Below are 16,162 nucleotides of genomic sequence, written 5' to 3'. Positions count from 1 at the left end.
GCCTCCGCTTCGGGGGGCCAGAGTGGATGTGAACAAAGACTCCTCCCCTCATTTCCCAACCCTGAGAGAAGGACCTAGGGCAGCTTTGGTTTCAAAGTTATAATGCATGGTTTAAAAGAGAGGAAAGAAAAAGCGCGCTGGTTACAGGTCTGAGAGAGTATAGGAAGAAGGGAATGTAGAGGGAAAGGTCGGGGGACAAGTTTGGGGAAAATCCAGTGGCCCAAAATCCCAGTTTCCCACCCACAGCCCAGCCCTTGGAGTGAAGAATTAGATCAGTTTTGTACAAGAGTTTTTAAAAAATCAAATCACAACAAAGCTGGCTTGGCTTTTCTTTGAGCCTCCCGGATTACCGAATGTCTGTGTGTCATTCTGGCCAGTCCTGTCTCCACCAGACAGTTTGGACTCTCCTGGGCCTCCGCTTATGTCCCAGTCTGGGGTTTCCAGGGAGTGCGAACACGAAGTTATAGTGAGGCTGCTGCAGAGTCTGACCCATGCGTCCATCCAGACTCCGTGTGGAGTGCAGGGCTCCCAGGGCAGAGAGGGGCGGGAGGGGCAGACCCTGCCCAGACAGTCCTCACCATGGGACAGGGCATCAGACGGCATCCCGAGTGCTCACCCTCCCTTTCCCCCCCACCCCAACTCAGGTGGAGGGGGAGCAGCTGTCACCAGAGCCGATGTTGGTGAAGGTTTCGGCTCAGCACAGAACGAACATCAGCGGTGAACCTGGGACGACAATAACTTGCATTGGTAGAGTCCTCAAAACACTAGCGTTAGGCAGCCTCATTGGAGATGTGGGGCAAAATGATCACCTTTCTCACATGAAACTGAGGTCCAGTTTGCCCAAAACCCACTGGCTAAAAGTGATGAACTTTACTGTAAGAAGGCCTGGGTTCAAATGCTAAGTTCTTAAGGGAAAAGAGATAAATAAGTCAAACAGGACATATATTTATTCCCTCTTGGGATCCCCCACCTCCTCTCCTCAGAAACCTAAGTGTCTAGCTTCCCTTACCTGAGGGCATCCAGCATTGGAAGCAGGTTGAGAAGGGCGGTGTCGCTGGGGTCACTGAACCAGGATTTGATGGGGATGGCATTGTCTAGGACACATGAAAATAAATGCACATGAGAAAAAACAGTTCAAGAGACAGGCTGATTTTTCTTTTTCTTTTTTTCTTTTTTTGGATTTTTCTTTTTATTTGGGAATGGGGATCATTGCTTTCAAATAGGTTCCTCCCCCACCCCCCCAAACTCAGCAGCCTAAATGAAACCTTCCTGATTCATCCTCCAAAATAAAACTAACTTTAAATCACCATATCTCACATTAGCGTGAGGCTGGCTTCTAGGCAAACTCATTGCCCCTGTGTCTCACCTGAAGCAAATTTGGTCTGAGCAACATGACCTATGAAAGGGATATATTGGGGAAGAGGAACATCTCATGTAAAAGAAATCTCTTGCGGGATCCCTGGGTGGCTCAGCGGTTTGGCGCCTGCCTTTGGCCCAGGGCGTGATCCTGGAGACACAGGATCCAATCCCACATCGGGCTCCCGGTGCATGGAGCCTGCTTCTCCCTCTGCCTGTGTCTCTGCCTCCCTCCCTCCCTCCCTCTCTCTCTCTCTCTCTCTCTCTCTCTCTCTCACTATCATAAATAAATAAATAAATATCATATCATAAATAAATAAATAAATAAATAAATAAATAAATAGCCTCTTGCATCCTGACCTACAGTAAACCAGGAATCCCAGGCTCCTGGCTTTCAGAATGCTGCCTCAGAACCACTTGCCGGTCCTGCCAGACTGGCCGCCTTCTTGCATACCTGGGTGGCTCCTATAGGCCCCTGGGGAGTTATCCAGGATGACGATGCTGGAGAGGTCACTGTGGACCACAGAGAGGTCTTTGATGTAGCTGCCCAGTTCCAAAGTGCAGTGCTGGAGGGAAGGGCGAGCTGGGCATCAGGAAGAGACTTGGCCCTATGACCGCTGCCCAGTCCCAACCTTGCCCTCGGCCAGCCCACTCCCTCAAGGGGGTTAGGCGGTATATGCCTCCCCCTGCCACCCTCCCTCCAGGATCCCATTCCAGGGCAGCTGCCTCAAACTCAGATCCTTCCCTGGTGGATTGCCTGCCAAGCTTCCTCTCAGCCCCTCACCTGTCTGTAGTACCTCCTCTTGAGAATGCTCCTGCTGTTGTCCAGTTTATCTGCCACAGCAGAGCCGTAAATCTCCATGCTTGCTGTGAACACCACCAGCTCATACCATTGACTCACCTGAGATTGAGCGGGAAGAGGGAGGCGTCAGAAGAGGGGACCGTTCCTCTAGACATACAGCTCTGCACTAGGATTCCAGCCTGGTTCTTGGGGCCTCTCAACAACATCAAACATCTCTGAGAACACAAAACTCTGAAAACTCCCAAACTCAAGAGTCCTAGGCACCGTGCACCCTTAAGATTCAGGGATGCAACAATTAAAGAGCAGGCAGGCCAAGGAAGAACAGAATTACATAAGCACAACAAATGAACCCAAACTGCTGAAAGCCAGCCAGCCGTCCTCTAACCTCCACTGACTGTCCCACAACCTCTCCTCTCTAAAACTGTCATACCCATTTCTCCTTAGCCCGTACTTCCTCCGAATCAGCTAAATTCACAGAGCCCTAAAACCATTCCTTCGTCACAGAGCTCCCTGTATTTTCTACAAACTCACCACTTCCAAGAAGAAATCCACATGGGGCCTCTTATGTACAAAAAAACGGACGGGATGTTTGTCTATTACCACCTGCAGAGAAACAGGGAAGGGCTTGGGGGATGGTCCTGAGCACCAGAGCACAGGCCCAAAAGACACCCCCACCACCCCATTGCCTGCTTCCCTCGTTGAGGCTGCCACTGCTGCCGGGGGACAGGGACAGGGACAAGACGCTCTGGGATTGGCAAAGGAAGCCCAGGTCTGAACGGAGTAAAAGACACAACCATCGCATCACTTCCCATCCCCACATACCTTGAGGATGAAGTCAGGGGGCGTTCCGGGCCGGACTGTGGGCCTCAGGACCCCATCATGATGGGAGTGAATAAGTGTCTCATCCAGATCCAGCACCAGGATCTTCCTCTTCACCTGACCTGAGCCACAATGCCAAGGATGATGATAGCAACTAACCTCCAGCCTGCATCTTGAACCCTACCTCACCCTAGAGGAGTCTTCCCAGCCAGCACACTCACCTAGCCGATTCCGGGACACGGGAGATAAGGGAAGGATGTCATATCGAACAGTCTGGTACTGAATTACCTAAAAATATCAAGAGAGGGAATTAGAACCCTTGACAAGGAACCTTTACCATATGCTGGGCATCCTGAAAGTGACTGAGGATTATTGCATTGAATCCTCAAAACCGTAGTAATAATATGATAATACTGACAACAGCAGCATCTCATCTCCGAGGCTTAGCCAGGTTAAATAGCTTGTGTGAGACTGCAAGCTAAGAATGATCTTATCTGGTTGCCTGTCCCCCCATTTAGAATGAAAGTTCCACAACATGCATGTTGTCTCCATCACTGTTGTATCCATGAGAGCACACATGATGTGAGGACATATACACAGATTCTCAGTTAATACCAGGGTCCTTGCAGGGGTGGAGGCGGGATGACCCCAGTGCCGTTTGACCCAGGCACCTGCCCTCTTGACCACGATACTAGTGTGCTATGCCAGAACAAAGAAACGCACGGCCCTCCGCACTTCTAGCCCAAGCATTCTTTGTGACAGCTCCCATTACCTCCCCTTGGGAACCTTAGTGGCCTGAGAGGAAGTCTTTGGGTACCTAAGGGGAAGGGAGGATGAGGGAATCCAGGGGTTGTCAGGTCAGCTAAGTTCCTCTGGCTGGGGGCCACCAGGCCTATTTTAACCAGCCACCTGTCCACTTCTGTCTCTCCCAGCCAAGTCACAAGTGGCAGAGAACCTCAGGCCTCTGACCTGCCTCCTTATTCCAGTACCCAGGGTAAGGCACAGAGTACTGGAAAGTCCCACCCACCGGGATAACCGACAGGGTATCAGGAAGGCTAGGGTGAAGGAAGGGCCATGACAGAGGTGAGGAAGGGACAAGGACGTCACCACCTCAACCTTCCAGCTTCTCCAGGTCTTCTCTAGAGGCTCCTGTTTCTAGCCCTGCGATCTCTCCCACACAAACCTAGGAGATCCCTTCCTCTGCAAATCCTCTTTGGTCCATCCTTAGGCCTGAGCCTCACCAGAACCAGGCGCTCCCCCCTTGCAAACCACAGGGCCCTCTCCCCTTAATGCCAAGGCATCTGCCCTTCTTTTCTCCCCAGGGCCTGGGATGAGGGCCGCAACAGCTCGGGTGTCCTGCCCTGCTATCTCGGGTTGCACATGCTGGGCATGTAGGGAATGCTCCAAACATCTGCCAGGAAGGGGGTGGGGGCCGAAAGCAGACTGGGAGAGAAGGAAAGGAAGACAAAAGGCTGTGGGGTCACTGCTGCCCCAGCAGAGAGCAATTTTGCTCCTAACTAGCATCTGGATGGGCTGCAGCGCTACTCCCTGCATCCAGGGAGTGGAGGAGAGAAGGGGGTGTGCTCCAAGCAAGGCCGGGCAGAGAGAACTGTAGTTAACGTGTAAAGAGAACCCCAGAAGCTCACATCTCACACACATCTCAGCATCTCTGACCCCAAATTCTTGGCTGCTAAGGTGTCTCAGGGAAACAGCCCTGCCTGAGTATGACCACCTAGAAACAATCTTCACCCTAAATCAGGAAATAGACTAGACTGGAAGGGAGACACAGAATCCCAGACCAGACCCCCTTCCCCAGGTCAGTAAGTCCTCCACCTCCACCTCCACCTCCACCTCCACCTCCACCTCCACCACCACCACCAAGGGCTCTCTGGAAATCCTCTGGCCAAGGCAGGCCCTCGCTGCTTTTATTCTTCTAAGTTTTACTGAGGTCCGCCAAAGAGGACAGACCAGAGAACTTCTGCACCTCGGCTTACTGAATTCTCCCCACTCTCAGATGAAAACACAAGAGTACGTTCATTAGATGATGTTAGCTTGCAGAGCTTTGACCTTGGAGAAAAGCTCCAGGGAAGGCAACCCAGAGATACTGGGGCATAGGCATCCTCTTTACTGCCCGCAGCGTCCCCCACAATGCTGGGGTCTCCTGGAGAGGCAAGTGTGGCCACAGCTTCCAGTCTACAACTGACAAGCGCCATCTGCCCACAAAGATACCCAAACGTGAATGTGCTCCCTTCCCTGAACCCTAACAAAAGCATCTTTCTCCGTCCTAGGGTGTCAATAAATCCAGATCCCCACGCTCTAAGTTTCCAGGCCCTTTTTGGAGGAGTCCCGGTGAAGCGACCCGCAGGGGTCTCTCCTTCACAGCCGAGGCCTGTCACAGAGGCTCTCCCACCCACCCCTACCCTTGACACAGAAGCCTGGCTCTTCCTTGTTACAAGACCTAACACCCACGGAGGTTCCCGGTAGCAGGAGGGTCTTCCGCAAGCCCACGTCGACACAGCCGGCGCTAGCAAACAGGTGTTCCCCTCCTCTTGGTTTCTTGAACAACAACTCCGGCTTCCTTAAAGGGCGCCCCACCCACCACCCCAGCCCCCGAGAGTTGCCAAATCCTGTCCCCGACAGCACCCCTCCTCTCGGTTCCCCTACTGGGGGGGCCGCCCCTTCCCCACGGCACTCCACGCCCGGCTGAGGGTGCCCCCATCCTCTAACGGGAAAAGCCGCCGCCAGGACTCCGTTCCGAAGCCCCAACAGAGGCCCGACACTTTGCGAAACCCCGTGAGCAGGTCTGACATGGGTCCCCCGCCCCCCGCCCGCCACCAGCGCCCACCCAGGCTCACCGTGCGGATCTGCCTCCGCAAAAGGTAAATGAAGAAGCTCCAGAGCTTGGCGGCGAAGGCCACGAACGTGCGCAGCCCCAGCAGACACTGCGTCCGCATCATCCCGATGACCCCGGCACCGCCGGCCCCGGGGCCCCCGCGGCCCAGCTCCGCCAGCCCCCCGGGGGCAGCCCCCCGCCGCCGGGAGGGGGAACGGGGGCCCCGAGTGGCAGGAAAGGCTGCAGAGAGGGGCGCGGAGCGGGCGGCTTAGAAAGCCACCCCCGGCGAGGGGAAAGCCCAGCGGAACCGGGAGCTGGGGGACAGGCGTGGGCAGCCCGCGGGGGCCCACATGGGCGGGGAGTGGCACCGTCGGCTTCGCGGGGGTTGCGGGCCGAGACGGGTCGGGCTAGGACGGGGTCCTCCGAGACCGGGAGGGAAGGGGATGGAGAATTGGGGGAGGGGGCAGTGGGGGAGGGGGCCGGGGAGAAGGGAGGGAGGGAGGAGGGAGGGGGAGGGGAAGGGGGGAAGCGGAGGGTGGCCCGCTGCGCAGGCGCGCTAGGGGGCTGCCCGCGGAAAAGGGCGGGCGGGGGCCGCGGCGCGAGCAGAGCTGCGGCGGCGGGGAACGGGCGGGCTAAGCGGAGGAGCGGAAGGAGGGGGAGGGGGAGCCGAGGGGTGCGGACCGCTGGGCCGAGGCGGCCTCCCCCTCCCCGAGGCCGGGGGTGCCTTAGCCGCTGGGGATCGGGGCTGCAGCCTCTGCAGCTCGATTTCCCACTCTGACAGGCGCCATTTTACTGCCCTGAGGGCTCCCTCCTCCCTTCGTCCCCCCCCTTCCCCTCTGACACTGCTTCCGGTGATGACGTGTAGTCGCTTCACCAGGATTAAAGTTCCCCTCCTCGGCCTGTGAGGGCGGGTCTGGCGAGCGGAACGGGCTCCAGCGAGGCCGCAGAATCGCGCAAGCGCGGAAGGGGGCGGCGGGGCGGGGCCTGGGACGCAGCGGGACCGCCGGGAGCGGCGGAGGCGGGGCGGGGTGACGTCACTGGCCACCGAGGGGCGGGCGGGCTGACGGGGCCTGCGGCGTCCTCCCCCTCCCACCGACAACTGCCCCAACGGCTCTTCGGGCCCTAATCGTGGAAAAAATGTCCGGCGTCTGTGCTCCGGAGCTCGGGAGGGGCCCCTCCGCGTGAGCCCCCCCTGGGATATTGCACATAATCACCTTTCATTCCAGACTAGGCTGTGTCTCAGTGGAGGGAGGATTCATGGGGGCCCCGCCCCTTTCTCCTGGAGGGGGCGGGGCTGTGGGCCGTGACAGCATCAAAGGGCGCCGGACAAGGGTCCCGACGCACCTTGGAGATGGAGTCTGTGTGGGGTCTGGGCGGCCTGGTGCTGCTGCGGGGTGAGAGCCTGCGGTACAGGGGGTTCCGAGCCGGGCTCCCGGGGCGGAAGCGGAGAGGAGCCGCCATGCGTCCTAGACTAGGGGTGGTCTCCAGGGACGGAAACGTCCGCGTTCTCATGCTGTTTCTCCTTCCCCTGCTGTCCTCAGACTCCGTGGAGTGGGAGGGGCGCAGTCTCTTGAAGGCGCTTGTCAAGAAATCGGCGCTGTGGTGAGTATCCCGCAGCTTCTCCCCCGAAGTCCCTGACGGAGGAGGGCGAGGGAAGGCCGGCCCCACTCCGTGACACTCCATCTCTGCCGTAGTGGGGAGCAAGTCCACATCCTGGGCTGTGAAGTGAGCGAGGACGAGTTTCGTGAAGGTTTCGACTCCAGTATCAACAGCCGGTGCGTTGGGAGAGAGTGCCTTGGGTGTGGGGTCTCTTCAGGACATCCGTCTATAGCAGCAAGCGCAGGACCTGGTGTGCAGATAGGCATCGGAGGTGTGGGTAAGGGGCTTTCAGGAGGCGGAGATTCCTGAGAGGTGAGGAGTGGTGAGTATCTGGAGAATCCAGAGAATAGACCGTAGAAGCTGAGAGAGAAATAGAGCGTGATAAAAGGCTGTGAGTTTAGTGTCCTGGAAGATGAGAATGAATATGTTCCAGGGGCCTGGCTGGCTCGGTGGGCAGAGCCTGTGACTCTCAGTCCCAGAGTTGTGAGTTCCAGCACCACCTTGGGTGTAGATATTACTTAAAGATAAAATTTTGGGGCGTCTGGGTGACTCAGTGGTTGAGTATCTGCCTTTCGCTCAGGTTGTGATCCAGGTCCTGGGACCCAGTCCCTCCTCAGGTTCCCTGCAGGGAGCCTGCTTCTCCTGCTTATGCCTCTGCCTGTTTCTTTCTTTTTTTTTTTTTTTTTTTACATTTTTTTTTAAATTTTATTTTTATTTTATGATAGTCACAGAGAGAGAGAGAGGCAGAGTGAGAAGCAGGCTCCATGCACCGGGAGCCCGATATGGGATTCGATCCCGGGTCTCCAGGATCGCGCCCTGGGCCAAAGGCAGGCGCCAAACCGCTGCGCCACCCAGGGATCCCTGCCTGTTTCTTTTTTTAAGATTTTATTTATTTGAGAGTGAGAGATCATGAGCAAGGGGAAAAGGCAAAGGAGAAGCAGACTCCCTGCTGAGCAGAGATTTGGACATGGGGCTCCATCCCACGACCCATGACTATGACTGGAGCCGAAGGCAGGTGCTTAACCGACTAAGCTTACCCAGGCACCCAAAAATAAAATCTTTTTAAGTAAAATGAATATACTCTACCTTTTTTGGGTTATTCAAAATATCATGATGATCAGTCCGGACATAGATTCCAAACTTGCATCAACTCTACCTAGCTGCAAGCTTTTGAGCAGTTTGTTCTAGAGGCAGAGGAAACAGCCTGTGCAAAATTAGGGATGTATGTGAAAGCATGCTGTTTGTGGGAGGTGGAAGAGCTTCCTGAGTCCATACAGATAAAAATGTACCTTGTAGTAAAGGTTCTTAGCGTGGAGAGGAGTTCAGATGTTATCCTAAAGGCAGTGAGAGTCCTTTAGAAATTTGGGAGGAGACTGATAACATCATACCTGTTAGACTACTCCAGTGGGTGATATGGAGACAGAAGGGGACAGCCTGGAGATCAACCAGGAGGAAAACCCTTGCAGTTTTCAGGTTGTGCTCAAAGGACAAGTGTAAAAGGACCCCAGCAGGTGGAATTTCCAGGAGTTACAGACTGATGTGGTGAGGAGGTCAGGAGGCTCCTGAACCCACCCATATGCCTGCTTGCAAAGACTACTATTTGGTCTGGAGAGCTCATTAGATTACATCTGTCTGTTCAACCCTAATTTTGAATCAGATCTTGGGATAAATTATGTTAAAATGGCATAAGAGAAGCAAAAGATAGGAGGTGTCTGGGAAGGAGTTTGACCACCACGAATCCTTAAAAATCCCAGGATTTTTTTTTTTAAGATTTTATTTATTCATGAGAGAGAAAGGCAGAGACACAGGCAGAAGGAGAAGCAGGCTCCATTCAGGGAGCCTGATGTGGGACTTGATCCCGGGTCTCCAGGATCACGCCCTGGGCCAAAGGCAGGCGCTAAACCGCTGAGCCACCCAGGGATCCCCGAAATCCCGGGATTTCTAAGCCATGCCAGACTCCTTTATCTGCACTGCTATTGTATTAGTACGTAGTTCCAAGTGACTTAATTCTTATGTTCTCTAAGCTGTTTTATCAGCAGGAAGCATGTGTTGTGTTGCCTTCTCTCTCTCTCTGTCCAGGGAATGATACGTTTTATTTTTTTTTTAATTTTTATTTATTTATGATAGGCACACAGTGAGAGAGAGAGGAAGAGACATAGGCAGAGGGTGAAGCAGGCTCCATGCACCGGGAGCCCGACGGGGGATTCGATCCCGGGTCTCCAGGATCGCGCCCTGGGCCAAAGGCAGGCGCTAAACCACTGCGCCACCCAGGGATCCCGAATGATACGTTTTAAGCACTACTCAGGAAATAGTTGATTTTGATGATGATAGCAAATATTTATGAAGCATTTACTATGTGTCAGGCATTGTTGTAAAGATCAAGTGGTGGGGGCAGCCCCAGTGGCACAGCGGTTTAGCACCGCCTGCAGCCCAGGGCGTGATCCTGGAGACCTTGGATCCAGTCCCGCGTCGGGCTCTCTGCATGGAGCCTGCTTCTCCCTCTGCCTGTGTCTCTGCCTCTCTCTCTGTGTGTCTCTATGAATAAATAAATAAAATCTTAAAAAAAAAAAAAAGATCAAGTGGTGGGGTATCTCTATTCTACAAACAGAACCCAATCTCACTTTAATTTATCAGGTGACTTTGGGTACATAGTAAAGCCAACCTTGGAGCTCAAGGCTTTGTGATGCCAAAGTCTATGCTATCAATCACAACGTTCTATCTTTCAGTGTTACCTTCCACTGATATTTAGGATATTAAGTCAGAAGACTAGAGCCCTGAAGATCACAGGGTGAAGTCAGGACTGAGGGAAGGAGGGCAGTATTAAGTTATTTCCTGTTTTCCCTCTGCAGGCTGGTTTACCATGACCTCTTCCGAGACCCCTTCAACTGGTCACAGGCTGGAGAAGCCCTTCCAGGGGGACCCCTGGGAGCCTTGCGAGCCCTGTGCAGAAGGACAGAGCCTGGTCCTGTCACCATTGCTCTCGATTCACTAAGCTGGCTGCTGCTGCACCTCCCCTGTACCACCCTCTGCCAAGCCCTGTGTACCTTGAGCCAGCAGCATTCCCCCCTTGGTGAGACTCCCCTTCGTTCTTCTTATATGTCTTTCTCTGCCAAGGAACAAGCCCTTTTCCATCCTAAGAAAAACCATATTAGAAATTTCCAGTTGGGCCTTATTCTATTTCTAATAATTGTTTTCATTCTAGACTGCCACGATTGCCATCTACTGATGACTTAATTTTTTCGCGAAGTTCTTTCTTACTCATTGGTTTCGTTCACTGAACAGATATGATATCGTGTAATATGTCAGGTACAATAGTAGACGATAGGAAGATAAAGGCTAAGTGTAGTCAGATTCCCACTCAAAGTTCCATAAAGGATATAGACAGGTAAATAAGCAATTACTAGATAGTCTGATAGCAGCCATGACGATAGAGGAACAGGCAGTATGTTTTGAGGAAAGACGTGTCCTTAAGAACAAGCAGTTGGCTAGGCAAATTTGGCCAGGCCAGGGGCCCTGGCACTAGCCTGAAGTATCCTGTGGGTTCTGCAGTGGACTTTGGAGCCGGACACCCCGCTTGGTGTTAAGTTGTTTTATATCTCAGTGTTTGAGTTTGCTCTATAAAAGGATGGGGGGGGGGTGTAAATTGATAGCAGTTCCAGATGGTTCATCCTAATACTGTTTCTGCAGGTCAGATAGGGACAGACGTCAAGTGGTAGCAATTTCACGTGGTTCAGCCTAAAAATGCTGGCCCTCATAAGGATTAAAATGTGAAAGTATCTGGTACAGTGTGTTGACACGTGGTAGATGCGCCCAGAAAGGGAGGGAGCCAAAGGATCCCCTGGGGAGTGGATCCAACTGGGATCCTAGTGTATAGTTCCAAAGCCTGCAAGTAGCTCTGCGCATCAGAGATGAGGCAGAGATCAGAGGGGGAAGGTGTTCACCGCATTCTGAAGGCCGTGAGGAAGAGGCTGCTGGGACTGAGGTCAGCATGGGCCGTGATCATATTGGCCCTGGTGAGGTAAGGGCTGAAGGGGTGAGGTGAGACTAGCCCAGGGGAGGCAGGACTGGCAGAGGTGCCATGGAAGGTGGGCCTCACCTCGTGTGCTCCTGCCTTACTGTGGGATTCCAGGCCACTGTCCTACAGGTTCCCCACTGCCCTTCGCGCCCTACCCTTCTGCCCCTCCAGGTGGCAGCCCCCCCGTGGAGCCTGTCCGTGTGCTAGGCCTGCTACACATGGAGCTTCATGGCCCAGGCCCCATGGGAGCATTGAGCAGCCTGGCCCAGACTGAAGTGACCCTGAGTGGGACAGCAGGCCAGGCCTTGGCCCACATCCTCTGTCAGAGGCCCCGCCAACACCCAACCCACCAGGTCAGGAGAACCCCAGGCGAGCACTGGAGGTTGGGGTCACCCACAAGGGGCGTTCGGATGGGAAAAGCAGTAAGAGCTGACATGATGGAGTACTTCCTGCGTTCATTGTTTTGTCATTTTCCTCATTCAATCTTCACAGCTACCCTGTCAGGTCGATTGTTTTATTATGCCCATTTAGCAGCTTGGGGGAAGGTTACCCAGAGCTCCAAAAAGTAACTAGTAGAGACGGGATTTGAAGTCAAGGTTGCCTGACTCGGATTCCATGAGCTTAACCAAGAAGAAGTGTCAGCTTCCAAGAAACGGCAAAAGAGGAAAGACTGGGAACAGTTCCTGGGGGAGGAGGAATGAGTCCCAGTGGAGTGGTTGGAAAGGAGGGCTGAGGAGGGAAGAGCAGGTGCCGTAAGCAGCCCATTACATAGAAGATCGGGGCCTGGGGCCATTAGATCCGAGTTCTCCCTTGTTTGGTTCATAGGGTGGAAAACACCTTTCTGTTAATACTCTTTTTTCTCCCCAGACTCAGTGTTTCTCCATCCTGCCTGACTTCAGCCTGGATCTCCAAGAGGGACCCCCGCTAGAGTCCCAGCCCCACCTAGATCCTCACATACCCCCGGTATCTAGGGGTACCAGGGCCAGAATAAGGGAATGAAGATGGAGGAATAAAACCTGCAGAGGTTGGGGGTGGTCAGGGATTCCAGCATTGAGGCAGAGTGGCAGCATCCTTTGTACCTACAGGTGGAGCCCACAACTCATTTGACCTTTAACCTTCACCTGTCCAAGAAAGAGAGAGAAGCCAAAGACAGCCTGACACTGCCCTTCCAGTTCAGCTCTGAAAAGTAAGGTTGGGGGCGCTACGCACCTGGGTTCTTGAGTAGAGCCCCACATGTGGGCTTGGGATGGGAGTGATAGCTAGTTATTGATTAACCTCCCAGACTTCATAGGGGCTGAAGTCCACCTCCAGAGACAAGTCTGGGGAGTGGTTCACTATCCACTCATACTACCAACAAGGCAAAGGGGCCTTTATGTCTTTTTTCTGTGCATTGGAGCCTCGGGTCACAGAGCAATCTGAGGCTGGCCAGCCCAGACCCCGGGGAAGTGGCCCTACAGATCTCTAGGCAAGAGTGCTGGGAGGACAGGAAGCTAGATGGGTGTGGCAAAGACAGGTTAATAATGACTTCAGTATATGCCTGCTGTTCTCTGCCCAGTGTGTGGGTGGGTGAAGCAAGAGTGGCAGGATCCTTGCCCTCAAGCTGCTAAGAATGTGAGGTGTCATTAGGAGAGCGGTATGAAAGTCTCTATCCCATACCAAATGGTGCTTTGGTACTAACTAAACGGGGAGGTTGGGGAAAGGGACTCGGAGCAAGAAAACCTGGAGGGCAAAGAGGAGGGAGTCAGTCACCTGGAAGAGTACACAGATGTGACCCATCACCCACCCTCACCAACACCAATTCTCCCCTTCTCTGTCCTCAGGCAGCAGGCTCTCCTGCGTCCTGGGCCAAGTCAGGCTACCAGCAACATCTTCTATGAGCCGGATGTGTATGATGACTTGGACCAAGAGGACCCAGATGATGACCTGGATGTTTGACTGGCGGGTTGGACTGGCCTAGAATTGGAGGGGAAAGACCTTGGACCCATAACCATCCTTTGGCTGTTTGCTTTGGCCTTGCCCTGTCCCTGCCCCCACCTTATTCCCTGGTGTGGGGGCCCTGCCCCATGACACATAAGTCAGAGTAGCTTCCCATCAGGACAAAAGGTGGGAGGGGGGTGTTAGGGGAAGGTGAAGAAAATGGGAACCCTCCCCACGTAATAAAATTTTTATTTTTCTACTGAAAAAGCAGCTTTGGTAGCTGTTCAAACAAGAATTGGGAGTGGAAGGGACTGAAGAATGGGAAGAGGTGAGGGAAGCCAAGCACCTCAGTCTTCTAGAGTCAGTGGGCAGTGTTGGGGCCTGAGTGACAAGGAACAGTGGCGCAGAGAGAACAGTACGTTTTAAGCGGAAGCCGGTACATTTAAAGGTTCCAGGTTCCCCGCAAAGATTTGGGGTGGAAGAAAGTAAAGGCCCTGACGGGGAAAAAAAAAGAAACGTACTTTCCAAAACATACTTTTTTTATTACTGTACAAAAAGCACATCCTCCCTTTTTTGTCTCCCCCACCCCCCCACCCTGGGAACTGTACATGGTGTGCGGGGTGATGAGGCGAGGCTCCAGTTCCATACCCCACCCATGGGCTGAGCTCTGCCCCAGGTCATTTCAGCACCTGGGCACACCAGAGGCTGCCAGGCTGGGGCTGGGGGGGTCCCAGCTCACACGTACTCCTTGGCAGAGTTGGGCTTAGGGTAGGAGCGGGGTGCATGGTACCCAGCTTTGCTCTCGCTCCCAGGACAGGAGCAAGAGAGCAGGGCACCTCCCAGAATGACCAGAGCAGACCCTGCCCAGCCAATGAAGATGGCAGGACCAAACTCGTACCTACGGAGAGAGGGGGTTGGGGTCAGAAATCCTGCCTTTCCAGACACCAGGAATGTAGACCTATGTCCCCTCAGGAGGCAGGACTCTCATACTTACTTAATATTCATGGGGACCAGGGGGTTGTAGAAGTCCGTGACAATCTGGTGGCCGTACCAGGAGCAGGCTACCAAGGCAGCAAGACCTGGAGATAGAGTGGTTCAGTGGTTCGGGTGTATTAGGTGACCCCAAACCAGCACCTGGAGCACCCTCGCTCCAGGACACAAGGGGAAGGCCGTTGAGCCCACCTGGGGCCTGTTGCTCACCTCCCACAATGAAAATGATGCCTCCGGTCATAGCTATTCGGGCCTTCTTCACTTTGTCGTCTCCCCCACAGTTGGTACACTTCATGCCCATCGTGGCCACAAACATGGCCAGGAAGCCCAGCACCAGGGACACCACCATCAGGGCACGGGTGGCCTGTAAGGCCGCTGCGGAGCAGGGGGAAGGACGCCCTCACTGCGGGAAGTGTGCTCGGCTCCCGCCTTCGGGTCGCCAGCCTGGAGCCCCTCCGGCCTGGGGCCCCTCCGGCGGCCTCGGACCGAGCGGGTGGATCCCGCCCCTCCCGGCTCCGCGGCCTTCCCGCCCCGCCCCGCCCTCTCCCGGCCAAGGAACCCGCCCGGGGCGCAAGGGTTTCGATGAAACTGCCCGAGGTTTGGGGGGGAAGGGGAGGACGGGCCCAGCGGAGGGAGCGGAGGCGGTAGCCAGAGACCCCCGCGGGCCACACGGTCTGGCCCGCGGCCCAGCGCTGACCCCGCTATCGTGGCCACCGGGTTTGTGGCTTCAGCTAATCGGCCGATAAGATTACAGGCCGCCGCCGGCGGCCCGTCTGATGGAGCGCACGGCCCCTCGCCGACCCTGCGGCCTCCGCCGCGCGCCACCTTTTGTCCGGGAGAAAAGGGCGGGAGGCGGAGGCCGCCACCTGCGCGGGGTGGCGGGTGGTGAGGGTCCAAGGGGCGCGCAGCTGGCCGGGGCGCAGTCCGACGAGCAGCCGCTGGAACCCGGGCCCGCGGCCCTCCCGCGCCCCTGCCCGCCGCGGCCGCTTCCGCTTCCTCCTCCCCACCCGCTCCCCAGCAACCCCGGGCGTTGGGCCCCGGCAGCCCGCACCCCGCACCCCGCCCCGGCTCGGCCGCCCCGTCGGCCCCGCGGCCTTACCCGACAGGGCCAGCACCGAGTCGTACATTTTGCAGCTCATCATGCCGGTGCTCTGCGTCACGCACTCCATCCACAGCCCCTTGTACATGGCCTGGGCCGTGATGATGTTGTCGCCCGCGTACGAGCTCATCTGCCATTGCGGGATGGCGGTGCTCGCCACCAGGCCCGCCCAGCCCACCAGGGCCAGGGCGAAGCCTAGCAGCTGCAGGCCCGAGTTGGCCATGTTCGCCCTCGGAAGAGGTTGGGGACGCCGGGTGGGCGACCCTGCGGTGAAACAAAGCAAATTTGGGGGGCGGCCCCACGGAAAGACAACTTGCGGCGGAGTCTTAAGTCACCCAAAGAGAAGGTTTGGGTCGGGTGATCCCAAATCTTTTTGTCACCCGGAGAAAATAAATCGATCCTTCCGGCGGGGCGAGGGTCTCAGCTCGAGGAAGAGGCTCCGCTCGAGGACCGGGGGTCCAAAGAGCGATCCGCGAAGGCCGGGCGGTCCCCTCCGGCGCTCTGGGCGACCCTACTCACACAAAAGGCAGTCGGGCAGTGTCCGCGCCGTCCTGGGGGCTGGAGGTCCCCAAAGTGCCCTGGGCGGGAGGCTGCTCAGCCGCGAACAGGCAGGTGCGGGCGGACAGGTGCGGCGCACCTGAGTATATGTAGGGCGTCAGGGGCGCGCCCCCGCGGGCACCGGGAGCGCGGGGCAGGCGGGACCGGAGGGGCGGCCGAGGGTGACCTGACGTC

At 55.6% G+C, this 16,162-nt stretch overlaps 3 protein-coding genes across 3 annotated transcripts; 1 reads left to right on the top strand and 2 right to left on the bottom strand.

Annotated features, from left to right (window-relative positions):
• Positions 1 to 84: 84 nt before the first annotated feature.
• Positions 85 to 6,708, bottom strand: CTDNEP1 (CTD nuclear envelope phosphatase 1). The gene is made up of 8 exons (XM_055306121.1): positions 5,833 to 6,708; positions 3,199 to 3,265; positions 2,981 to 3,099; positions 2,690 to 2,761; positions 2,141 to 2,257; positions 1,811 to 1,922; positions 1,010 to 1,094; positions 85 to 723 (listed from the first exon to the last, which is right to left on the bottom strand). Exons 1-8 carry the CDS (start codon positions 5,932 to 5,934, stop codon positions 663 to 665), a joined length of 735 nt encoding a protein of 244 aa, XP_055162096.1. The 5' UTR covers positions 5,935 to 6,708; the 3' UTR covers positions 85 to 662.
• A 309-nt stretch (positions 6,709 to 7,017) lies between these two features.
• On the top strand, positions 7,018 to 13,625 carry ELP5 (elongator acetyltransferase complex subunit 5). The gene is made up of 8 exons (XM_055306120.1): positions 7,018 to 7,204; positions 7,352 to 7,412; positions 7,505 to 7,585; positions 10,259 to 10,479; positions 11,596 to 11,777; positions 12,292 to 12,387; positions 12,510 to 12,610; positions 13,245 to 13,625. The coding sequence occupies exons 1-8, from the start codon at positions 7,162 to 7,164 to the stop codon at positions 13,357 to 13,359; spliced, it is 900 nt and encodes a 299-aa protein (XP_055162095.1). The 5' UTR covers positions 7,018 to 7,161; the 3' UTR covers positions 13,360 to 13,625.
• Positions 13,626 to 13,943: 318 nt separating this feature from the next.
• On the bottom strand, positions 13,944 to 16,159 carry CLDN7 (claudin 7). The gene is made up of 4 exons (XM_055306188.1): positions 15,431 to 16,159; positions 14,542 to 14,706; positions 14,336 to 14,420; positions 13,944 to 14,239 (listed from the first exon to the last, which is right to left on the bottom strand). Exons 1-4 carry the CDS (start codon positions 15,651 to 15,653, stop codon positions 14,077 to 14,079), a joined length of 636 nt encoding a protein of 211 aa, XP_055162163.1. The 5' UTR covers positions 15,654 to 16,159; the 3' UTR covers positions 13,944 to 14,076.
• Positions 16,160 to 16,162: the final 3 nt, after the last annotated feature.

Source organism: Nyctereutes procyonoides, unplaced genomic scaffold (assembly GCF_905146905.1).
Source record: "Nyctereutes procyonoides isolate TBG_1078 unplaced genomic scaffold, NYPRO_anot_genome, whole genome shotgun sequence".
NCBI lineage: Eukaryota > Metazoa > Chordata > Mammalia > Carnivora > Canidae > Nyctereutes > Nyctereutes procyonoides.
This window is presented reverse-complemented; position numbering and strand designations above follow the sequence as displayed.